This window comes from Zingiber officinale, chromosome 6A (genome assembly GCF_018446385.1).
Source record: "Zingiber officinale cultivar Zhangliang chromosome 6A, Zo_v1.1, whole genome shotgun sequence".
Lineage (NCBI taxonomy): Eukaryota > Viridiplantae > Streptophyta > Magnoliopsida > Zingiberales > Zingiberaceae > Zingiber > Zingiber officinale.
Genome location: NC_055997.1, coordinates 71,636,517 through 71,662,986, shown reverse-complemented (window position 1 = coordinate 71,662,986; position 26,470 = coordinate 71,636,517). Strand labels below are relative to the sequence as shown.

Genomic DNA, 26,470 nt, shown 5'->3' with positions numbered 1-26,470 from the left:
ACAATTAATTGGGAAAAAAAATTGCGATGATAAATGGATTATTTTTTTTTTAATTTCTTGACAGACAAAATACAGATGAGTGGACACGTGTCGATGAACCAATGAATCCAGATCGGCGTTGGATTAGGATCCTAAAAAGGTCGATTTAATTTCGCTCAATTTAGGCGGTTCTTATGGTTGGACCGGACGGCTTTAGGTGGGTGTAAAAAATGACACGGTGTCTGTGGGTCGATTATTGGATCAGGCACGTGGTGGGTCCCAACGCAATTTCGTAGTCCGTCAATACTGAACTGCCACCTGTTCGGGCGGGTTGATATTAGCGCCGAACTCCTGGCGGAGGGTGAGTGACGTGGACTCGCGAGCTTCCAACCACTGGAACGCCGAACAAGACACGCCTTCAGGAACGAAGAAGCGGAGGGCGGAGACAGTTGGGAATCATGGGACTGGGAGACACGGACGTAGCTGCCTAAGTCGTGTCTCCCGTCGTAACTGGCGGAATTTCCCTTTATTTTTGGATCGAAACCCCAAATTCGGACTCCGCGTCTCTTCTCCATTTTGCGAGGCAGATCGACTTCGATTCCTATGGCCTTCCAAGCCGCTACCTCCACTTTCTGCTATGCGAACCCGTCCCTCCACGGCGCCTCGCAGGGAAGGAGGATGCCGGCGCCTTCGGCGGCAGCGTTCCGCCATCTCTCCGCCGGTTTCATGTCGGGATTGAACGTGTCCTTCGTAGGAATCCTCAATTCCGCTCCCAGAACCTCCTGTTTTTTGACGAAACTGAGGAGGACTCCTGGCGTCGCTTATGCCGCCGCTGTCACTGAGAAGAGCGTACACGATTTCACCGTGAAGGTAAAATCTTATGTGTTCTTGAAGTGTTTGCTTTGGTAAAGGTTAGATTTTGTGTCTCCTCGATGCTAATTCTCTCTCTCTCTCTCTCATCGTTTTTCTTTCTTTTTTTTGGTGCTTCGGTTTCTATTTTTACAAGATTTTCATATAAGTTTTGAACTGATTGGTTTCCTGGAATCTTGTGTATTCTCGATTCGAGTTTTCTTTTCTTTTGATGCTCCATTTTCGATTTTTACGAGGTTTCCTTGTGAGTTTTGAATTGATTACGTACAAATTGAAATTTTCGATGGTTTATCAGGAGATTCTGAAAAATTAGCTGATATGCAATCCCCCTTCTTCTTATTACTTATGAAATTGTGTACTTGGTTCAGGATATTGATGGGAAGGATGTTTCTCTCAATAAATTCAAAGGCAAAGTTCTATTGATAGTTAATGTTGCTTCTAAATGGTAATTTCCTGTTCCTTTAACAAAAAAAAAAATTAAATCTTAGAATTGTTTTAATTCTCCTTTTACCATTTTGCTCTAAATTTTTTAACAATCAAACATATGGTTTTAATTGCTAGTGGGTTGACATCGTCCAATTACACTGAGCTTTCTCACATTCACGAGAAGTACAAGGCACAAGGTATGCTCAATTTGTGAATCAAAAGGATGTTTGCCTTCTTTTTTGATGTAATCTGGATTCATATACAATAAATGCTAGCATATTCTTTTTCTTGTATAATTGTTGCAGAAAATCATCAATATAAACCAAATAATTGCAATAGAGCTAAAAAAATTATGATTCATGGAACAACCACATCACGCTTTGTGAGTTGCACATAGAATTCAGTTTAAGAAACCAACTCTTTCCATGTGGCATGGCATGTATTTCTATTTCTTGTACCAATGAATACTTTCTGTGTACTGAGTGACCATTTTCAGACCTTCAATGCAGTATCCATCTTCTGCATCACATTCATATTGTAAACCTAGTGATTTCTATCTATTATTTGCATGGACATTAAAGGTTTGTTGACATGCGAGTGCATGCATTATAGATGGAAATGCTACATCTAAGAGCACCATAAATCACAAGTTAGATTAATTATCACAAGTAGGGTTTTCAATCTCCTCTAGTAGTACATGTAAAAGAATTAGCCATGTAGTTTGGTTTTGTTGCAAAGGAAGAACATATTTCATTTGTGTGGATGTGAACAACTAGATATAGAGAGTGTGCTGTCTAAAGTTATATGATGCGAGTATGAGGATTTTCTCATTGTGTACTTATGTGAACCCTGTGAGGTCGTACAGGGAGAGGTTCGCATATATGGGGGCTAAATTTTGTCAGAGATCTGGGATGCTATACTTACCATATGTTTTCCTAAATATTTACATTTCATTGTAGGTTTTGAAATCTTGGCTTTCCCCTGCAATCAATTTGGAGGGCAAGAACCTGGATCAAACTCAGAAATCAAGAATTTTGCATGCACAAGGTTCAAAGCAGACTTTCCTATATTTGATAAGGTAAATAAGCTCCATTTTGCTCATTTTATACTACCAACACATGTTTACTAACTGGTCTTTTCTTGGTTTCAACCTTTATAGGTTGATGTTAATGGACCTGATACGGCACCAATTTATCGATTTCTCAAATCCAGTGCTGGAGGATTTCTGGGTGATCTTATAAAGTGGAACTTTGAAAAATTCTTGGTAGATAAGAATGGAAAAGTTGTTGAAAGATATCCACCCACAACTTCCCCTTTCCAGATTGAGGTGTGGAATAATCTCCCGCTTTGTGCTTTTGTTCAAACTTAAGTTATGCTAATATTAGTTTTAGCTAACACCGATTAGAAATTCTGTCATTCCAAGTATTGAGGTTGATTGCACGAATAGTTTCCAATCCTTGAACTCTATGCAAGATTTCATTATCATCCAGTTGTCTGTCTCAACTTCTTGGAGTTGGCTAATTGCATCTTATCCCTCCATTAAAATTAAGATTCATAATCATAGGTTCAGACAATTTTAATTTTGATTGTGTATGCATATTGCACAACTATCAACCTTTTCATCCTCAGAACTATCATTGACATTATCATCGTCCTATGATGAGACTCTTGGAAAACATCATCATCATCACAAGTTGTATTTCTTGCTAACAATTGAGATTGACTACACAAATCTTATCTCTCCTTTAGGATTAAAATTCATATCCATATTCGTAAGTTTATAGGATCTTAACAATAGCATGCTAGGCCGAATATAACCCTCAGCCTTTTCATCCAAGCTTAGGACTGGCATCACTAGTTTTACTCATAAAAATTTATCACTAAATCACAAATCATAGTTCTAGCTGTTTACAGTGTATTTTGTCGATTCTCACTGCTAATATTACCGCATGATCTCACAATTGCACTCTTTGTTGCAGAAGGATATCAAGAAATTGCTTGCAGCATGAGCATAAGAATAATGTGAGTTAGAGGACCAGACCCGGATTCCTGAAGACAAACCTTTTTCTCTTTGACATCGAGTTTTAAACTTTTAATATTCTTAGTGATTCTGTAGTCTTAAGTTCCTAAATCCAACTTTTTATTGTAGATAAGTGATTCTCTAGTTTAAGAGAATAAAAGCCTACTCTTTATTGCAGATAGCTTCCCAAAAGGCATATGACTTGGTTATGAGAAATCGAATAGCAATCTTTATTTTGTTCCTATACATTTGCTTTTAGTGGAAGCTAAAAGTTTTTAGTAGAAACAAATAAGTATGATTGATGATGTCTTGTCGTATTTTCTTTGAAAATCAAAATATTTGGGAATTTTTATGATTAAATTATGTTTTAGCCATTCAAATTTTGTCATTCAAAATTTTGCTTAAAATTTTATTATTTAGACACCCTATAACATTTTTATTTTGCTACCAAAATAATTTTTTTTTATAAATAAAATGAGTGATTTAAATGATAATTTAAAATTAAACATCTTAATTTTATATATCAGGCATTGTGGTAATCATGAAATCTTTAAAAGCATTTTAGTAGTTCTTCAAAAAATATAAAGGCCAGTGATCCGGTAGTAAGGACGGGGGATCTTTGTTGGCAGGAGGTTAATGGTCAAGAGGGTCAACCCCAAGGTCGAGTCGAGTGGACTGGCGGGTCAACCAAGTATCCGATCGACCAAACAGCCGACCATGGGTCTCCCAGGCCGGACGAAAGACAGCCCGACCAGGGGTCGGGTTTCCGATGCTCAGGTAAAAGAGACTCTGGGCCGAGCGGACAAGTCGCTCGGCCGAGCCACAGGACAACATGGCGCAATCCCATCCGAGCACATGAGCAGGGCTTACCCGCCCGGTCCGAGGTACCGGAGCATTCCCGGAGGCCATGAGCGCCGAGCGGTTGGTCCGCTCGGCACGGGAACAAATAAGAGCGCAAAGAGACAAAAAGGATAGCTGGTAATCGTATCCTCGAGACACCTGCCGCCGACAAGCAGCATGGTCGGCGGCCGAAGAGGGCAGACTATTGTAAGGGGGAAGTTTCCACCGTCACATCAGGGATATGCTCGGGACGATTGCGGAATGACGTCAGACATGCTTTTCTGACACAACCCTATTGAGGTATGTTTGGAGAAGCATGCATGCATCGAGAAGCGTACCCGCACCTCCCCGGGTGCCTATATAAGGACCCCCCAGACTTCGACAAAGGTATGCAATTCTCATCACTGTAGTCACAGTAGCATTACTCTGCTTCTCTTCTTCTTCGTTACCTGACTTGAGCGTCGGAGGATTGTCATCGGGAAACCCCTCCCGGCTCGACTTCTTTGCAGATTCGCCGGAAGTCCACGTCAACACCAAAGGATAGCAGAGAGTGTCACGTCCCCAGCGTCCGTCGACTCAGAGCTCGAATAGGATCAGCTAGCATACACAGGTCTTTTGTGATTTATTGGTAAATCTATTTTGATTTTCTATCAATCAATAATGTGAGACCTTTAATATGATTAAAGTTAAATGGTTTAAAGTCCGAATAAAATATAGTATTCTCTACCAATCTTAGTAACTAAATAATTAAAAAATAATTTATTTGATTATTTGATTTTACTATATAACACTCATATCAATAAATAAATTGAAACTATTTTGAGATAAAAAAAGAAATTTTTTTATCTAATGTCGGATTGAAGATTTATGAATAAAAGTGAGGAATTTTTAGACTTGAAGAAACAAAAATATAATAATATTATTATTATTTTATTTTTTATAATCATATTCCCTTTTTCATTTATAAAAATGAAAAAAGGTATAAATAAAAAACAATTTTGTTTATAGTTTTAATCTGGTCTAGTCAGAAGAGTGTTCCTGATATTCTATTTTTTTTTATTTTATAAGTTTTAATATATTTAATTACAAATAAAAAAGAGAAGGTAAATCTATTGGGCATGAATGAGCATATACTTCGCAAGCAATATACTTATCAAATTAAAAGTGAATTCTACCGTGAAAATATTCTGACATAAGTAATTGATTTTTCATAAGGATATTAAATAGTTACAGATAAACGATTTGTATGAGATAAAGTAATTATGAAACTTTAACCAATGCCTGTATTATTTGTTGACCATAATTCATGAATCTAGTCACCATTGAAAATATATTGTAGATATCCATGAATAAATTGATATTTATTTCTCTTGTTTGAAAGGGGTCATAAATCTAGAATATTCTTATCATATTCTATTATTTAATTTATAGTAAAACAAGTTGAGAAAAAGTTGTCAATAATAGATTACACAAAGAAATAGGTAAAAAAAATGTCCATCTAGATTTAATAGTTGGTGCATTCTCATCCTAGGTAAAGTCATCTTGTTGTGATAGAAATGAATATAAATAAATAAGCTTTAACTAATGTAACAAGAATACCAATTGTTATTTCAAAGGCTCCAGCTATTTTATTTCTTCCGAAAAGTTTAGGTACAAATATATATGGAATAGATAACTTCCACCCACCTAGGTAAAAGAATTATTTCTAGGTAAAAGAATTATTACAAATAATGAAGAAACTAATAGATTTAGTTACAAAGTAAGATAAAATAAACCAAATCTGATACCTGAATAATTCATTTGATAACCTGCTACTAATTCTTCTTTTGCTTCTAGTAAATCAAAGGGCAATCACAGATTCTACCCCCAAACCATATTTGGATTGTATTTCAACTATATCAACTGTACTTGAACTATTTGATAATTATAGTCGATAAAAACAACACTGTCCCATCGCTATTTTAAAATCGTACATGAGACGTTAGCCTCATATGGCTCCTCTATGACCACAAATAAATGTAAGGACGGGTTAAATCTTATCACTTCCTTTTGTTTTAGGGTAAAAAAAAAAAGATCTACGGAAGAGTCTCAAATTAACCAATGAAATTATGTTAAAAAAAAATAAAACAAGGTTTCAAAATTCATCTCATCCCTTATAATCAAAATATATTTTTCTTTATTTTATTAGGCAATAATTTAATCTATTTAATCAAATATTTGTTATATGAATAGAATAAAAATAAAATAAAATAATTAGAGAAAATTTTCATAAATTAAATAATGATAAGAATTTCATTTATTTAGATTAAGAATTTCTTCTATTTGGATGTATATGCATAGGAAAAAGAAAAAAATAAAGAGTTTTTTTATTCTTCAAATATTATATTTCATTTTTTTATTCCTATTCTTCTATCTTAGGGGCGGTTACTTTGAAAAAATAAATAAAGAATTAATTTGTTCTGAGTAATTATTTTTTAATTAGTAAAGAGGAATATGGCTCTAGATCGGAATCATAAGAAAATGTTATTTGATCATTTCTGTTAATTTAAAGTCTCTATTATGGTTTATTTTAATAAATACAAGACAATAATGAAAACTTCATATAGTCAATTTTTTATATCCGCTTTAAGATATGACAATGAATCTCAATCTTGGGATAATTATTTTATATGGCTTATGTTTACTGTTGTATCGAAAGCACTAGAAGGGGGGGATGAATATCGCTCGTAGCTTTCACTATTTTCAAATTCGTAAATCGTACGAGTTTAAGCAGCGGAATAAAGAAAAGGGGACAAAACAACACACAAGGACACGAGGAGTTACTTGGTTTGGAGCTTGTGGCGACTCCTACTCCAACGCCCGTAATCGTTGATCGCTTCCGGTGGGCAACAACTATAAGCTCGAAACAATAGTACAAATTAAGATTTACAATGAGTGCGAGAATGTAAATTATACCGAACGATAGATTCTAAAACAACGGAGCTCCAGGTTGTCGGAAGGTTGCTGCAGTACTTCGGGATGAACTTGTTAGCAGTAGAACGCAGAATGATCGCTTGTGAATTCTTGTATTAAGCTGCTGCTCGAAGACCCCTTTTATACAGTGCTGGAGGCACCTCCAAGCCTGTCCGAGGCGCCTCCAGGCCGCCGAGTCGCACGCGTGGATTAGCTCTGATCTGGTCGCACCTTATCCCATTGAAGGCGCCTCCAAGCTGCTCCAAGGTGCCTCCAACGCCTAGTCCAAGGCGCCTTCAGCTTCCTCCGAGGCGCCTCCAACTTCTCTGGACAGCTGGCTTCGGCTAGCACCCGAGGCGCCTCCAAGCCCCATGGAGGCGCATCAGACACTATTCATCCGAGGCTAAGTGTGCTTCTTTGTTCCTGTAAAATGTGTTAGTCCCAAACACAAACCCTGCAAAATAAAGTTAGCACAGAAACAATATGATAGATATAATTGATAGTCATCGGACTGTCCGGGTCTGACTTCTGATTTCCAACCGGAAACCCTAGGTCGACCCGACGCCTACTGTTTCCTCTACGATTCGGATTTCCAACCGGAAACGCTAGTCCAGTCTTTCACCTGGTTCGCGACACCAGGACTTTCCACCTAGGGTTATCCCCCTAGGACTTTTGCCTGAAGCTCTCGACCCGCCAAGACTTTCCGCATAGGGTTACCACCCCCTAGGGTTTTCCACCTGCCTAACCGCAGTTAGGACTTTTGCATAAGTACACTTAGGACTTTTCCTACAAGCTCATTCAACATGTTAGATCACAAAACAACTTAACTTTGAATTCTTTTGCCATTACCAAAACAACGGTCGATCGTCGGATGCTTCCCGCACCAACAATCTCCCCCTTTTTGATTATGGCAACTGAAATTCAAAGCTAAGTAAAATAGATGCATAAAGTTTAAGTAAGCAAGCTTAATAAATTTTGAATGCAAGCATGGTTAAGCTAAAACTTAAACTTTGTCAGGCTCCCCCTTAATAAAGACTTTCTTTATAAAATTTTCTTTTGAATTTCCCTACTCTCTCCCTTTGCCATTTATCAAAAAATAAACACGTTTGAAAAAAATCTTAACTTTTTATGAAGATTTTAGGAAAAAGATAAGAGGAAAAAGACTAAGTAAGGATTTTTTAAGTTACTTTGTTTTAAAAGCAACATTTCTTGTAGTTTGAGCTAGAAGTTGGTTTTCTAAAACTTTATCAATTAATTTTGTTAGAGAAAGATTTTTCTTTGTAACATAGTAAAAACTATAGTTTCAAACATTTTCTTTAAAAATTTCTTAAGACACTTAGCTTTTTATAATTCATTGTAAAAGTCTTAGCTAAGTGAAATCAAAGTCTAAAGATCAAATTTTCTTTCAACTGAGTTTAAAAGGCTAATAAAAAGTTGACTTTGAAATGTAACTTTAGCCAATTTTGAAGCCTAGTTGAATTCTTTGAAGAACATGTTTTAGAATTTGAAAAGCATCTTGGAATACTTTGAAAGTCTTAGCTAAATTTTGAAAATCGGTTAGAAAATACTTAGCTAAATTTTCAACAGTTATTAAGGGAGAGATTTGAAAGACTTAGCTAAATTTGAAAAAAGCTTTGTTGACAATTATTAATTTCAAAAAGACTTTTAAGAACGGCTAAGGCTAAAAAGGACAAAATGACTTTTGAAAGGAAATTTTTGAAAACAATAAGCTAAATTTTGCAAAAACTTAGCTAAATTTGAAGGGATTTTTCTTTTGAACGAATAGTTAATTTAAAACTTTTGAAGGTAAAAGAGGAGCTTAAAGCCTTAATGTCCAAGCATGAGTTGAGTTAGATTGATTGTAAATTAGCTAATTTCTTTAAGTAAGGTATCAGAGCCCTAATGTTCAAGACTGAGTGAACTAAAAAATTTAAAAGTCAAGCGTACTTAGGTTCGCGGCCACATGTCTAACCATTTAGCTACTAGCTGATTACCTAGAGGGCAACAACTTTCACTTAGTTAGTCAAGTTAAGTCAATAGATCTAGTTAGATTTGACTAGGGCTAGATGACTTCACTTGATTACTGTTAATTAGGTGTTTAACGTCCAGACTCATATTGATGCACAGACATAAGCATTCTTGAGTCCATGCTGTATCTTATGCATCTCACACCATTCTAAGTTTTTCAAGCACAATCAAGGTACACCTAGGTGTTTGTGAGATGCTCTGGCTGAATTCTAGGGGAACATGATTTCTAAGGTAGTGCCTAGGCTAAGTCCAAATTTGAAAATCTAGTAAAATTGGAATTTTGAAAACAAAATTTTCCTAGAATTTTAAAACATAAGATAATTTTGAAAACAAGTAAAAATGTAGGAAACTGATTTGAAAATCAAAAACTATTTTATCCAACACATTCCTATTTGTCTTCTAAGTGCACTGAATTCAAGTTCAGGTAAGGGTTTTGTGAAAATGTCAGCTAGATTTAATTTGGATTCAACATAGCTGAGTACAATTTCACCCTTAACTACATGATTCCTTACGAAATGGTGTTTTACCTCTATGTATTTGGTCCTAGAGTGGTAAATTAGTTTTTTGGTTAAATTAATTGAACTCACATTATCAATTAAAATTTTTAAATAATTTTGAAATTGATTTTCAAAAGATTTTTTAAATAATTTTGAAATTGATTTTCAAAATATTTTTAAATAATTTTGAAATTGATTTTCAAAAGATTTTTAAATAATTTTGAAATTGATTTTTAAAATATTTTTAAAATAATTTTAAAATTGATTTTCAAAAGATTTTTTAAATAATTTTGAAATTGATTTTCAAAAGATTTTTTAAATAATTTTAAAGATTTTTAAATAATTTTGAAATTGATTTTCAAAAGATTTTTTAAATAATTTTGAAATTGATTTTCAAAAGATTTTTTAAAGGATTTTTTAAAAGATTTTTTTTAAAGGATTTTTAAAATATTATTAATTATTTATTTAATTTAATTTGATTTTTAATTTAATTTCATTTAATTTTAATCCTTAGTCATCTCACCCGATATAAATTTTAAATCAGGGAATTCTATAATTTTTGTGAGATGATTTATGGTTTAATTATAAGGTTTGGTTTTAACCTTATGTTAGATTCAGGTTTAGCTTTGGGTTCAACAAATAGTCATTATTTGGATAAACTTTTGGGCTATGGTGAGTCACAAGGACATCATTAAAGTAATCATGCCTTCGAGGTTTTCCAAATAGTCCTACCCATTGAACTTAGTACTAAACCTTGGTCTAACTGGTTAGGATCCATAAAGGGTAGCTTCGGTCAGTTCCACTTAGCCAAATGCACCAGGTCAAAGCCATATATTCCTAGACATGCGATGACTAAGCTTCTCCAACGTACTATCATCCAACACTTCACTAGTACCATGAGTCAAGTTAAACCTAGCCCAGTTTAATCTAACCTTAATTACCCTGCCGGGTAGTCTACTCTTGGTTACCCTTGTCAGGTGGATTAAGTTTGGAGGTGCCAGTTATTCTGGAGCCTTCCCTTGGATTTTTAAGATTTTGTTTGAATTTTATTTGAATTTTTAATTTTTAATCTGAATTTAACTTTAATTTGATTTTTTTTATCTTACTATTTTATTAAAAATCTCCTCCATTTACTAACTAACTTTGGTGAAGCCTAAAATGCATTTACATTAATATCCTTTTTTCTATTTACACTAAAAATAATTCCAAGGTTTATTAGTAATTCCACAAGCGAAACAATCAGTGATCTAGAGTTCGAGACTCGGCTGTGACATATTATTATGAAATTTTCTCATTATTAATTTTCTCTGATTGTTTTATATAAAAAAATATAGTTCTCTTTAGTCCCACATCTTAGAATTGACAACACTATGATCAAAGAAGATTCTATAAATATTTTAGGCCGACGATGTTAAAAAATATACTTTTCTTAATAGTTTTTTTACTAAGACAAGTATAATATTAAAATAAAATAATTTTTTGCATAGGGAAGTCCGTTACAGTAGTTTATTGCTGGGATTCACTAGCGTCACTATTGCGCATGTGTCTGACGAATCTTACCCAAATAATTAATTCTTGGTTTATAAGGGTGACACTAGAAAATCCAAATAATTCGGATTTTCAAAGACCCAAATAATTTATATATTATTATATTACACACGCAACACGTGTGCACGATCACACTAGTTTAATTTGAATTTTAAGTTGAATTCTAATTTGAATTTGAATTTTATTTAATTTGAGTTTTAATTTAATTTTATTTAATTTTATTTAATTTGAGTTTTAATTTAATTTTATCTTTATTGTTTTTCTTCTAGCTCCCCCTGGATCATAACCTCGGTATGGTCTATCGAGATAATGTATTTGATCCTTAGGGACCCAATATTGACCAAGTCCAACCTGGTTGACTTGGGTACCCATGCTTGGACTGATTTATTATTTTGTCTATTTACTAAGGACAAGTAAGATCTATATTTTTTTTAGTTTTATAACCTAGCCCAGTTTTGTTGTAAACGACTCTTTGTGTCCCAAGAATCAGGTCAAGCTTCTTGGAGCCCATAGAAAACCGTTCTAATGTATTTTTCAAATCCTTGACCTGAGTTTTCAGACTAGAATTTTCTTCCTCAAGTTTTTGAACTTGAGTTGAACTTTTAGTCTGAACTGGGTCAGGCAAGGTCTTGGAGTTAGTCACTTCTTTAAGGACTGTTACTTCTTTTAGAAGTGACTTGACCTTTAGGTTTGACTTAGCTTTTGACTTAGCTAACTTGCGTAGTAAGTAATTAACTAAATTATTAAGTTGAGGATCACTTACAGCGGGGTCAGGCCCTTCAAAAACGGATACGGATCCGTGGCTTCGCTCGGACTCGGCTTCTGACTTGCTCTCACTCTCGGACAATTCAATTTGGTCCTGGGCCATCAGCGTAAGTAGACTCATCTGATCGAGTTCATCATCGGTGTCTTCTTCTGAGGATTCTTCCCAAGTCGCTTTCAGCACCTTCCTTTTCTTCTGCTTCTTTGCTTCCTTTTGGTTTGCGCAGTTGGCCTTGATGTGCACTTTCTGGTTGCACCCATAGCAGATCACCTCGAACTTGACTCTTGAGCTGGGTTGACCCTCCTTGGATTGTACTGCTTTCTTTAGGTCTCTCTTGTTGAAGCCCTTCTTCTTCTTGTAGAGTTTCTTTACAAGATTTACTAGTTCGGTTGTCAATTCATCGTCTTCATCGTCTGAGTCGGGTTCGACTTCCAATTCAGGTTCAGTTCTTCGCCGTGATTTCGATTCACGTGTTCGACTGGTACCTGCCACCAAAGCAACCCCCTTCTCGGTTGGCTGTGTATTAGTCTGTTCATGCAATTCAAACTCACAAAATAACTCATCTAATTTTATAGAAGATAGATCATTGGAGACTTTGTAGGCATCTACCATTGATGCCCACAATGTACTCCTTGGAAACGAGTTTAGTGCGTACCTTATTATGTCTCGATTCTCGACTTTTTGCCCGATTGCATGGAGGGAGTTGAGAACGTCTTGTATAAGCGCTTGGAGTTGACTTACCGTCTCTCCTTCCTGCATTTTCAGGTTATATAATTTATTAAATAGAAGATCTCTTTTACTAACCTTGGTGTCGGTGGTGCCATCGTGGTGTCACGCCCCAGAGGAGTCCCTGTCCGAAGAAATTTCGGCAGCATCTCCCCTGTACGGCGGACAATCTGAAACTTCTACATAACACATATACCTCAGCCACAGGCGGCTGGAATTATAACAATAAATAAAAACAATCACCACGCAGTTTATATAGATATTTAGCCTCTGGCTATCACAACCACGCAATTAATAATAGTAATCACAAACAATAGTACTCTGACTCAAAATCCACCCTACTCAACTACACTCGTAAAGCTCAAATCCGACGAACTCACCTCTTCTGCCGTCCAGGCAGGCATGTAGTAGAATAAAATCCAAATCATACCAAAAGTCCATCAAACGGAAGGATTCCATACAATATCCATATGTAAAATCCAAAACAAGACTAAAACAAAGTCTGATAGAGAAAAGCTAAAATAAAATAACAACTCAAAGCTAGCAGAGGACTAGCACTACGTGCTGTGGGAACCAGCGACTGGAACTGCTCCTGACAGCCTCAACCTGAAAAATATATCAACAATGGAAGCGGGGTGAGTCCAACACTCAGCAGGTACAACTGATATGCATAATAAAACAAATAACAGACAACACTAATCATGCGTACAGTCTCCTGAATACGAGAAGGATAAATGCAACTGAAACGAAATCAGGAGATAACTGTACTAACCGGAATCAAAGTACAAAGGTAACAGGGTCGTCAGACCGGGGAAGTCATAATCCTGTATGCATGTCAATCATATGCATCCATATAAATGCAGCAAGTAAATGCAGCAATCATAAACAATAAATGCAATAAATGCATATGGTGACCGTGCACTCTGACATCACTGCTCCTGATGAGCGACCGAGTGGACGGGATGCTGTCGGAGTACTCCTGTCCTCTGACCCCAAATCATAAATGGGGGAGCTCAATGCTCTCATCTCCCGGTACACAATGACGGGGAGGATATCTCTGCCGGCTACCACGCTGAGTCATCTGACCAACGGAGCCAAACAGAGTCCACCATCTGCCGGCTACAACGCTGCTACACTAAATGCCAACGGAGCCAAACAGAGCGGAACTGACTGCCGGCTACCACGCTGAGTCACCTGACCAACGGAGCCAAACAGCAGAACCGCCACACACTTGCCTGATATACCACTAACCCATGGGTGGTGGTGGTGTGTGCAGTACATGTAACTGGCGATGGGCTCAACCATAGTGGAGCCGACAATCGCACAGCATGCAATCATGATGCATGACACTAAGCATGACAATCTCATGAATAACATAGTAATGACCACATAAATAATACAAAGTGTGTACCACTGGAAGATGTATCAGATAGAAGGTACACAAATCAGATAGGGCATCAAATAAACCCTAAATCCAGAAGATAACATAGCATGTGGTTGGGTCACTACCTAAAGCATATATGATCAGGTAAATAATATGCAGTGCAGAATAAATAAACAAGCAACCATGTAACTATCATGTAGTGATCAACCGAACAAAATGATTACACAATCACTGCTATATGTTAAACATATTATTATGCATATCAAAGACATAAGTCAAAGTACCCGCCTCCGATAAAATGGTGAAAAATCTGACTCCGAGATACTCGTCTCGCGTCAAAGTCCTGTGTCACATATAAATAAATATATTTTATTTAGCTACGATTTACATAAATAGCTAAACAAAAATTCCTAAAACTATTTAGGGCAAAACCCTAAACCAAAAAAAACACATAAACATAATCAATATACACATGATCGTCTAACTAAATCCTCCAATTCAGAACATGATCTACAACAGAACTCAAATACACCTAATCCTTACCCTAATTCACAATCCAAAATATTACGGTGAAGGTTGCTTGCTGCTGAAATTTGAACAAGCAATTGTTTGTTGATCCACAGCACACAGAAACCCACTGAAATTCTTCCTTCAATTCACAACCCTCACTTCTGTGGACTAAGCCTACTGTTGCTGATCAAATAACGCCACAACCCCACTTCCTCACCAATTTCGTGACCTAAGTTAGTAGCAAAGAGAAGATCACGATCAAGATTGGAGATTCCTGCCAAGAATTAACCTAATTCCAACTAACTTACCTCCCAAGATCGATTAGGGCACGTGAATTGAACACATGGTGCCGGCTCGATCAAACTGACAGAGAGATCAGTGAAGGGGGTGCTCTGCCGAGGTGCGTCCGTGCAGAGATGGCCGAAGAAGAGAGGAGACACGAGCGGTCAGCAATCGGGTGGCACCGGCAGTGAAGTCGACAGTGTACAATAGGTGTGAGGCTCGGCGATGTGGCGGAGATGCTAGGGCTCGGCGGCAGGCCGGTGCTAGATCTAGGGCACGCAAGTTCGGCGGCTGGTGAGAGAAACTCGGCTGCCGGCGGTAGAAGGAATTCGGCTAGGGCAGAAGGGAGAAAGGCGGTGCCGACTTCCCTTGGTCCGGGGCTTATTCACGCGTGGGAGAGGAGGAGGGAACCGCCGAGTGGCCGACGGTTAGGGCAAACAGAGGGCGCGGTGAGGGCACAGGGGAGAAAGGCTCGGGTGCGCGAGGAAAAGAAGCGGAGACGACGTCGGGGAAAGAAATAAGAGAAAAAGAAAAGAAAAAGAAAAATAAAAAGAAAAAGGAAATAAAACTTTTCCTCATTAAAACAGGGTAGCCGAAACAGGCTTTCCCCGGGTCCCGTTTTATCCCCGTTAACTTGTCCGTACGAGCTTCGAAAAATTCCCGAAAATTTTTCAAAAATTCTGGAAAATTCCCTTATTAATATTCATATATTTTCGGTATTTTACATTCTCCCCCACTAATAAAAATTTGATCCCCAAATTTCGTTATCTACCATCAGCAAGTACTAACAACAGATATAGAGTATAAATGCTGAACGATAAATAAATCACATACCTCAAGTGAAAAGATGGGGGTATCGAGCTCGGATAGTATCCTCGAGCTCCCAAGTAGCCTCCTCATCTGAATGATGCTGCCATCCGACTTTAACCAGCCGGATAGTCTTGTTCCGCAACTGACGCTCTTTCCGGTCCAGAATCCGTACCGGAATCTCCTCATAAGTAATGTCAGGCTGAACTGGAACTGGAATATCTGCCAGCACATGCGTCGGGTCGGGCACGTATCTCCGCAGCATAGATACGTGGAATACATCGTGGACGCCTGCCAGGGACGGTGGTAGTGCCAGTCGGTAAGCTACCGCTCCGATCCTCTCCAAGATCTCGAAAGGGCCAATGTATCGCGGAGCTAGCTTACCTCTGAGGCCAAATCTCTTCACCCTTTTCGTGGGTGAAACCCGCAGAAATACATGGTCGCCAACAGAGAACTCCAAGGGTCTGCGTCTCCGATCTGCATAACTCTTCTGGCGGTCCTGTGCCTCTGACATCCTCCGTCTGATAGTGCGGACCAACTCTGCATCCTGCTGAACTCTATGAGGTCCCAACAACTGGGCCTCTCCATCCTCATCCCAGAGGACAGGTGTTCGACAAGGTCTACCATACAACGCTTCAAACGGTGCCATCTGGATAGCCGAATGAAAGCTGTTGTTATAAGCAAACTCTACCAACGGCAGATGGTCCTCCCAACTGCCTCCAAAATCCATAACACATGATCTCAGCAAGTCCTCAAGAGTCTGAATAGTCCGCTCTAACTGTCCATCTGTCTGTGGATGGAAAGCTGTACTAAACCGGAGCTGTGTGCCCAAGGCCTGCTGCAGACTCTGCCAGAAACGAGACGTAAACCGTGGATCTCTATCCGAAATAATACTCAACGGAACACCATGTAGTCTGATGATCTCCTGACAATAGAGATCTGTCAATCGATCCAGAGGATCAGTCCTTCGGATCGCTAAGAAGTGCGTGGATTTGGTTAATCGATCAACGATTACCCAAATCGCGTCATGGCCTCGTCGTGTCCTCGGCAACCCTACCACAAAGTCCATGGTAATGTGATCCCACTTCCACTCAGGAATAGGAATCCGCTGAAGTAACCATGCAGGTCTCTGGTGCTCAGCCTTCACCTGCTGACAAGCAAGACATCTAGCTACGAAATCAGCGATGTCTTTCTTCATACCGTTCCACCAATAAGAACGCCTCAAGTCTCGATACATACGGGTCCCACCTGGATGGATCGCAAATCGAGAGCGGTGTGCCTCTTGGAGTAGCTCCTGTAAGACCGGATGAGACTGAGGTACGCATAATCTGCCTCGGAAGTATATGATACCCTCCTCGTCTCGTGTAAACTCGGTCTGCTGCCCGAAACTATCTAACGTCTAATGAACTGCAAATGCTGATCACCAGCCTGTGCCTCTCGGATCTTCGTCCTGATCGACGACTGAGCAACCATAGTAACCAAAATACCCTGCTCTGTAGATCCCTGCTCCTCAAGGTCTAACTCAGAAAAACTCTGAATCAAGTCCGTGACTGAAGTCCGGTGGCAAGCCAAAGTCCCTCTGGACTTCCTGCTAAGTGCATCGGCAACTACATTAGCTTTCCCCGGGTGGTAGCTAATGGTACAATCATAGTCCTTCAGGAACTCCATCCATCTCCTCTGTCGGAGATTAAGCTCCTTCTGGGTAAAGATGTATTTGAGACTCTTATGATCTGTGAGAATCTCAAATGTAATACCGTATAAATGATGACGCCAAATCTTCAAAGCATAAATGATGGCGGCTAACTCTAGGTCATGAATTGGGTAGTTCTTCTCATGCTCCTTCAGCTGACGAGAAGCATAAGAGACTACTCTGCCGTGCTGCATCAGAACAGCACCCAAACCCTGAAGAGAAGCGTCGGTGTAGAGTACAAATCCGTCCTCTCCCGAAGGTAGAACCAAAACTGGAGCCGACACTAATCTCCGCTTCAGCTCCTGAAAGCTGGTCTCGCAATCCTCGGTCCACGTAAACTTCACGCCCTTCCTGGTAAGGCGTGTTAGCGGCATAGCAATACGCGAGAAACCCTCGACAAAATTGTTGGAATCCCAAGGTTATTTTGGTGTGATCAACAAGTTAAGTTAGGTCCTGCGTTGTTTCTAACCTTGTGTCTAAGTGTGCAGAAGCTTAGGAACACAGGTAGTCGAGCGGAAGACGCAGCTAGCGAGAAGGACAGCAGTCCGAGGGACGAGGTGCTGCGGAAGAGAAGGAAGCGCGCGGTGGTTCCGAGGGACGAAAGCCGGAGCGGAAGATTGCTCGGGGAGCAAGAGACGCAGCTAGCGAGAAGGTCGACGACCGAGGGACGAAGACTGCGGATGAGTACGCTGGCGGACGAGAAGGAAACACGCGGCAATTCCGAGGGACGAGAAGCCGGAGGGAAGCCCGCTTGAGAAGACCGGAAGTTGGGTTCGGGTGAGCCCTTTTCCGGATGGCAGAGATCACCCAAGTAAGCGGATCCGGAGCGGAAGACCCGGACCGAGGCGGGACTAAAACGGAGCAGAGGTCCCGGACGCAAAAGTCAACCAGAGTTGACTTTTTGCTCCGGGGCGCCCGGAACTGTCCGGGGCGCCCGGAGCAGCCCGGGGCGCCCGGAACGTGAAGTTTGACCAGAACGCGTCTTTCGCGTTCTGGACGTTGGGGGATAAAGTTTTATCCCCCCCAGGGCGCCCGGAACCCTTCCAGGCGCCCCGACCAAGACTATAAATATAGCCTTGGTCCAGAAGCTGTCAATCAACTGAGAACTCAAGCATTCTTTCTACACTTGTACGCTTTTCTGTTTTAAGCTTCTATTATGCGCTTCATTGCTGTAAAAGGCCTCTCCGCCTGAAGGAGATACTAGTGCTACGCCTTCTTGGATTAACAACCTTCCCGGTTGTAACCAAGTAAATCTCGGTGTGCCTTTTACTTTTCTGCTTTTATTTATTTCTCTTATTTTACAAGTGTTAGTTTAAGAGTTCGAGAAGGGTGTTTGCGTTTTGATTTTTGCAGGGCTATTCAACCCCCCCTTCTAGCCGGCCCAACGGTCCTACAAAAACGTCGGTAATATCCGGCCAATCCCAGAAAACTGCGGATCTCCTGTACTGACTTCGGCTGTTCCCAACCGGTGACACCCTCTATCTTCTGAGGGTCTACTGAAATACCTCTGCTAGAAACCACGTGTCCCAGAAAACCGACTGAGGATAGCCAGAACGCACACTTGCTGAACTTCGCGTACAGCTGATGTCGTCGAAGAATCTCCAAGACTATACGAAGATGCTGTGCATGCTCCTCCTCGGAATGCGAGTAGACCAATATGTCATCAATGAAAATGATAACAAACTGATCAAGATACTCCAGAAATATGCGGTTCATCAAATCCATAAACACCGCTGGAGCATTGGTAAGCCCAAATGGCATTACCAAAAATTCATAATGACTGTATCGAGTACGGAAAGCTGTCTTCTGAATATCTGAGTCTCTGACTCTCAGCTGATGATATCCGGATCGCAGATCAATCTTAGAATACACTGATGTACCTCTGAGTTGATCAAACAAATCCTCGATCTGTGGTAAAGGATATTTATTTCTGACGGTCACTGCATTCAGCTGTCTGTAGTCAATACATAACCTCATGGTGCCGTCCTTTTTCTTGATGAATAACACCGGAGAACCCCATGGAGAAACACTAGGGCGAATAAATCCCCTATCCAAAAGCTCCTGAAGTTGAACCTTCAGCTCGTTCAACTCTTTTGGTGCCATACGATACGGAGCTTTCGATGCCGGTGCGGTTCCCGGAATCAACTCAATAGCGAACTCCACTGGCCTTCTGGGAGGCAAACCTGGCAGCTCCTCTGGAAATACATCTGGGTACTCCCGGACTACAGGAACGTCGGAGAGTTGTGAACTGCTGCTGTCCTCAGTACTGATCAAAGATAACAGAAAAAGCAACCTCTGAGCCTGTATCACCGAAATGATCGATAAGCCGTCGTCTCGATGCGGTGAAATCCCACGAGGGTTGGTTCGGAGGCCGAAATGTGACCACCCTCGTCTGGCAATCAACTGTGGCATGATATGCTGACAAACAGTCCATGCCAAGAATAATATCAAAATCGACCATTTCTAATACTAAAATATCCACTGTAAGTATTAGGTTGCCAAAATCTAACGGGCAACCTCTCACCTCCTGGGTGACGTCCAATGAATCACCGGACTGTAGGGAGACAGTCAATTGCTGGGGTCTGAAAGTGGGTAATCTACCAACCTCCCGCATAAAAGTGCGAGATATAAATGAATGCGAGCTACCTGTATCTATCAGTGTATCTGCAGATAAGGCATAAATAGAAATCATACCGCGGAAAACGGATCCATCGGCTCGCTGCGCATCCTCTCTGGTCATCGCATGAACACGTCCAGTCTCTGGCGGAGGAGGAGGTAACGCTGCCAACGGCTGCTGCGGCTGGGCAGAAGCCTGCCACTGAGGCGGTGCTGGATACTGCGCCAGAGAAGACTGAGAGGACGGTGTCTGATACGGTGCAGCTGGCTGGGACTGAGTCTGGTACTGGCCTAAAGGCTGAGACTGCATCTGATACTGCCCTTGCGTCGGATAATAAAGTCCTGGAACAGAACCCTGGGGTGCTATGGAAGCACTGGAGTACTCCTGTCCAAGCATGCCAAATGCCGCTGCTGCAGGTGAAGCACTCCGCTGCTGGTCGTGCGAAGGTTGGGCTCTTCGCCCTCCTCGATAAGTTCCGGACTGACCGGACTGCCCTCCAGGATCAGACCCTCCGGAAGTCATATGCTGAGTCTTCTGCGGACAATCTCGGCTCTGGTGCCCAGGCAGTTTGTAATGAAAGCAAACTGACTGTCCCAGAGAACAGACTGAAGTGACATGATCTCTGGACCCACATCTGAAACAGCGAATGTCGCTGGCGGTTTGTTTCCGGCTCTGCTGGGAAGACCGGAAACGTCCTGAAGAAGACTACCCTGATTTATGAGGTTTACGTGATACCCCAGATGTACCCTGATCTGATCGACTACGCCTGCTCTGCTGTGGTGTAGCCTGAGGCTGCTAGATCTGTCCAGATGTCTGACTCGACTGTTTCCTTTTCCTATCCGGAAAAACTCTCTGCTGAGCTGACTCAATAATGAGGGCTCTGTCCAACATCTCCGCATAAGAGGTGATACCAAGACCGACAAGTCTTAGTTGCAAATGTCCATCCAACCCCTGAATGAACTGCTGCATATGTGAACTGTCCTCAGCAACTAGCTCCGGACAAAATCTGGCCAATCTGTCAAACTCTGCATTATACTCGGTCACTGTCCGATTATTCTGTCGCAAACTCAGGAAATCCTGCCGACGAGCCATCTGATAAGCTCGTGGAAAGAAACGGCTCTCAAAAGCCTCTCTGAATCTGGCCCAAGTGATGTTCTGCTCACCGATGATAGAACGCTGGGTAAGCCACCAAGTGTCGACCGCGTCCCGTAAGTGAAAAGCAGCCAGCTCTGCTTTCTCCCACTCGGAGCAAGCAATATAAAAGAAAGTCCGCTCCATAGTCTCAATCCAAGACAAGGCCACACTCGGATCTCTGTCTCCTCGGAAGAGTGTGAATCGACTCTTCATCGATTCTGCCAACACTGGAATCCTGGCTCGTGCCGCGGCAAAGTCAGTGAGGTGTGTCGGAACAGCTGTCGGAACTGGCGGAACCACTGGAGCTGGTGCTACAGGTGGTACTGCTGCATAACCTGGAGGAGGTACTCCCGGTGCTACTGGGTAAATTGGAGCATATGCTGTCGGTGGCACTGTAGGGTGAACATAGGTGGCCGCGACTGGAGGTACAGTAGGTAATGGTATCGAATAAGGAGTAGCCGGTATCCCTAATGCAGGTGCTGCTGGGTACACCGTATGTACTGGGAGCACAGGTGTCGCTGGTGTCGAGTACACTGTAGGCCCAGGTGGCGGTGGTGCCGTGTATGCCATAGGCTGGGCTGGAGCTGGTGTCGGAAATGTCAACGGTACCCCTGATGATACCGGAAATACAGTAGGAGTAGGTACACTCGACATAACCGAGGTAGGTACCTCTATAGGAGCCGTCGGAGTCTGAGAGCCCGACGCGCCCGCAGTATGCTGAGTCTGTCCCTGACTGACAGGCTCATCAACAATAAGCATTTCTGGCATATCCAGAGATCCCGTGGTCCTCGCACGTGGTCGTCCAACACCACGTCTCGCAGCAATACGAGTAGATTGTCTCATATCTGTTAAATTAAATTACAGATATTACTACAAGTATAAAAATCATAAAATAAACATCATACCTAATTGCTATCTGGAGATGTTCCATCGCTGTCCAGTCCCCAATTTGACCTCAAAATTTCGAACGAGAAAATCATCGGAAATCCATAATAAATCCGAAACGGAAATCCGAAACATAACCATATCGAAAATCTCAAAATGCCCAGTTTGACTCGCAAACCGGGCTAACCCAAATATCCAGAATACCAACAACAGATATCCGATAAATCTCCAGAACACCAAAAGCAAGTATCATAACCCTACTCTGATACCATAAATTGGTATCAGATAAATCTCAAAAATCCAACACACGGAAACCAACCAAGTATCGCCAAACTTTTGCGCTCTGATACCACTAAATTGGTATCAGGTTATCCCAAATATCCAAAATACGAAAACAACGATCGCAAAACTTAAGCTCTGATACCAAATACATTGTCACGCCCCAGAGGAGTCCCTGTCCGAACAAATTTCGGCAGCATCTCCCCTGTACGGCGGACAATCTGAAACTTCTACATAACACATATACCTCAGCCACAGGCGGCTGGAATTATAACAATAAATAAAAACAATCACCACGCAGTTTATATAGATATTCAGCCTCTGACTGTCACAACCACGCAGTTAATAATAGTAATCACAAACAATAGTACTCTGACTCGAAATCCACCCTACTCAACTACACTCGTAAAGCTCAAATCCGACGAACTCACCTCTTCTGCCGTCCAGGCAGGCATGTAGTAGAATAAAATCCAAATCATACCAAAAGTCCATCAAACGGAAGGATTCCATACAATATCCATATGTAAAATCCAAAACAAGACTAAAACAAAGTCTGATAGAGAAAAGCTAAAATAAAATAACAACTCAAAGCTAGCAGAGGACTAGCACTACGTGCTGTGGGAACCAGCGACTGGAACTGCTCCTGACAGCCTCAACCTGAAAAATATATCAACAATGGAAGCGGGGTGAGTCCAACACTCAGTAGGTACAACTGATATGCATAATAAAACAAATAACAGACAACACTAATCATGCGTACAGTCTCCTGAATATGAGAAGGATAAATGCAACTGAAACGAAATCAGGAGATAACTGTACTAACCGGAATCAAAGTACAAAGGTAACAGGGTCGTCAGACCGGGGAAATCATAATCCTGTATGCATGTCAATCATATGCATCCATATAAATGCAGCAAGTAAATGCAGCAATCACAAACAATAAATGCAATAAATGCATATGGTGACCGTGCACTCTGACATCATTGCTCCTGATGAGCGACCGAGTGGACGGGATGCTGTCGGAGTACTCCTGTCCTCTGACCCCAAATCATAAATGAGGGAGCTCAATGCTCTCATCTCCCGGTACACGATGACGGGGAGGATATCTCTGCCGGCTACCACGCTAAGTCTTCTGACCAACGGAGCCAAACAGAGTCCACCATCTGCCGGCTACCACGCTGCTACACTAAATGCCAACGGAGCCAAACAGAGCGGAACTGACTGCCGGCTACCACGCTGAGTCACCTGACCAACGGAGCTAAACAGCAGAACCACCACACACCTGCCTGATATACCACTAACCCATGGGTGGTGGTGGTGTGTGCAGTACATGTAACTGGCGATGGGCTCAACCATAGTGGAGCCGACAATCGCACAGCATGCAATCATGATGCATGACACTAAGCATGACAATCTCATGAATAACATAGTAATGACCACATAAATAATACAAAGTGTGTACCACTGGAAGATGTATCAGATAGAAGGTACACAAATCAGATAGGGCATCAAATAAACCCTAGATCCAGAAGATAACATTACATGTGGTTGGGTCACTACCTAAAGCATATATGATCAGGTAAATAATATGCAGTGCAGAATAAATAAACAAGCAACCATGTAACTATCATGTAGTGACCAACCGAACAAAATGATTACACGATCACTGCTATATGTTAAACATATTATTATGCATATCAAAGACATAAGTCAAAGTACCCGCCTCCGATAAAATGGTGAAAAATCTGACTCCGAGATACTCGTCTCGCGTCAAAGTCCTGTGTCACATATAAATAAATATATTTTATTTAGCTACGATTTACATAAATAGCTAAACAAAAATTCCTAAAACTATTTAGGGCAAAACCCTAAACCAAAAAAACACATAAACATAATCAATATACACATGATCGTCTAACTAAATCCTCTAATTCAAAACATGATCTACAACAGAACTCAAATACACCTAATCCTTACCCTAATTCACAATCCAAAAGATTACGGTGAAGGTTGCTTGCTGCTGAAATTTGAACAAGCAATTGTTTGTTGATCCACAACACACAGAAACCCACTGAAATTCTTCCTTCAATTCACAACCCTCACTTCTGTGGACTAAGCCTACTGTTGCTGATCAAATAACACCACAGCCCCACTTCCTCACCAATTCCGTGACCTAAGTTAGTAGCAAAGAGAAGATCACGATCAAGATTGGAGATTCCTGCCAAGAATTAACCTAATTCCAACTAACTTACCTCCCAAGATCGATTAGGGCACGTGAATTGAACACATGGTGCCGGCTTGATCAAACTGACAGAGAGATCAGTGAAGGGGGTGCTCTGCCGAGGTGCGTCCGTGCAGAGATGGCCGAAGAAGAGAGGAGACACAAGCGGTCAGCAATCGGGCGGCGCCGGCATTGAAGTCGGCAGTGTACAACAGGTGTGAGGCTCGGCGATGTGGCGGAGATGCTAGGGCTTGGCGGCAGGCCGGCGCTAGATCTAGGGCACGCAAGTTCGGCGGCTCGTGAGAGAAACTCGGCTGCTGGCGGTCGAAGGAATTCGGCTAGGGCAGAAGGGAGAAAGGCGGTGCCGACTTCCCTTGGTCCGGGGCTTATTCACGCGTGGGAGAGGAGGAGGGAACCGCCAAGTGGCCGGCGGTTAGGGCAAACAGAGGGCGCGGTGAGGGCACGGGGGAGAAAGGCTCGGGTGCGCGAGGAAAAGAAGCGGAGACGGCGTCGGGGAAAGAAATAAGAGAAAAAGAAAAGAAAAAGAAAAAGAAAAAGGAAATAAAACTTTTCCTCATTAAAACAAGGTAGCCTAAACAGGCTTTCCCCGGGTCCCGTTTTATCCCCGTTAACTTGTCTGTACGAGCTCCGAAAAATTCTCGAAAAATTTTCAAAAATTCTGGAAAATTCCCTTATTAATATTCGTATATTTTCGGTATTTTACACGTGGAGTTCGATCAGCTTCTCCCAAAGCTCTTTTACGTTGGAGAACGGTCCAACTCTGTTGAGCTCCTCCTCGGTCAGTCCGCACTAGAGGGTGCAGGTCGCTCGGGCATCAGCTTCCACCTTCTTGATTAGGGTCGGTTTCCATTTTTTGTAGGGTGTCGGCTTGCCATCTTCGTCGGTTGGCAGTTGTATTCCAGTCTTGATAATCATCCAGGTATCGAACTGGATCTTGAGGAAGGTTTCCATTCGCCCCTTCCAATATCCGAAGTCTTCTCCGGTGAAGAGCGGGGGGCGAACGGTGCTGAATCCCTCTTGTTGGGCCATTGATAATATGCAAAATAAAAGAAAAATAGAAATATTCCAAGACTAGGTCTTGGATTAGCAGTGCGGGAAATAAAGTTAAGAAATAACGAACTCGAGTGGTGTTGCACCAGCCTCGAGCAAAAACCGATTCGAAAAAATAATTAGAATATAACTATTAAGCTAATTCTAATTGACTCCGTAAAACTAAAAATACCATGAAAAAATTTGCGTGATTGGTGTTGCACCAAATCAACGCGACCCCGCTCTGATACCAATTGTTGGATCGAAAGCGCTAGAAGGGAGAGGGGGTGAATAGCGCTCGTGGCTTTCACTATTTTCGAATTCGTAAATCGTACGAGTTTAAGCAGCGGAATAAAGAAAAGGGGACAAAACAACACACAAGGACACGAGGAGTTACTTGGTTCGGAGCCTGTGGCGACTCCTACTCCAAGGCCCGCGATCGTTGATCGCTTCCGGTGGACAACAACTATAAGCTCGAAACAATAGTACAAATTAAGATTTACAATGAGTGCGAGAATGTAAATTATACCGAACGACAGATTCTAAAACAGCGGAGCTCCGGGTCATCGGAAGGTTGCTGCAGTACTTCGGGATGAACTTGTTAGCAGTAGAACGCAGAAGGATCGCTTGTGAATTCTTGTATTAAGCTGCTGCTCGAAGACCCCTTTTATACAGTGCTGGAGGCGCCTCCAAGCCTGTCTGAGGCGCATCCAAGCCGCAGAGTCGCGCGCGTGGATCAGCTCTGATCTGGTTGCACCTTATCCTATTGAAGGCGCCTCCAAGCTGCTCCAAGGCGCCTCCAACGCCTGGTCCAAGGCGCGTTCAGCTTCCTCCGAGGCACCTCCAGCTTCTCTGGACAGCTGGCTTCGGCTAGCACCCGAGGCGCCTCCAAGCCCCATGGAGGCGCCTCGGACACTGTTCATCCGAGGCTAAGTGTGCTTCTTTATTCCTGCAAAATGTGT

General features: G+C 41.5%; 1 protein-coding gene across 1 annotated transcript; it reads left to right on the top strand.

The window, feature by feature from the left end:
- Positions 1–516: 516 nt before the first annotated feature.
- Positions 517–3,472, top strand: LOC121996535 (phospholipid hydroperoxide glutathione peroxidase 1, chloroplastic-like). The gene is made up of 6 exons (XM_042550528.1): positions 517–849; positions 1,218–1,294; positions 1,411–1,472; positions 2,235–2,353; positions 2,435–2,602; positions 3,255–3,472. The coding sequence occupies exons 1-6, from the start codon at positions 583–585 to the stop codon at positions 3,282–3,284; spliced, it is 723 nt and encodes a 240-aa protein (XP_042406462.1). The 5' UTR covers positions 517–582; the 3' UTR covers positions 3,285–3,472.
- The last annotated feature ends 22,998 nt before the right edge of the window (positions 3,473–26,470 follow it).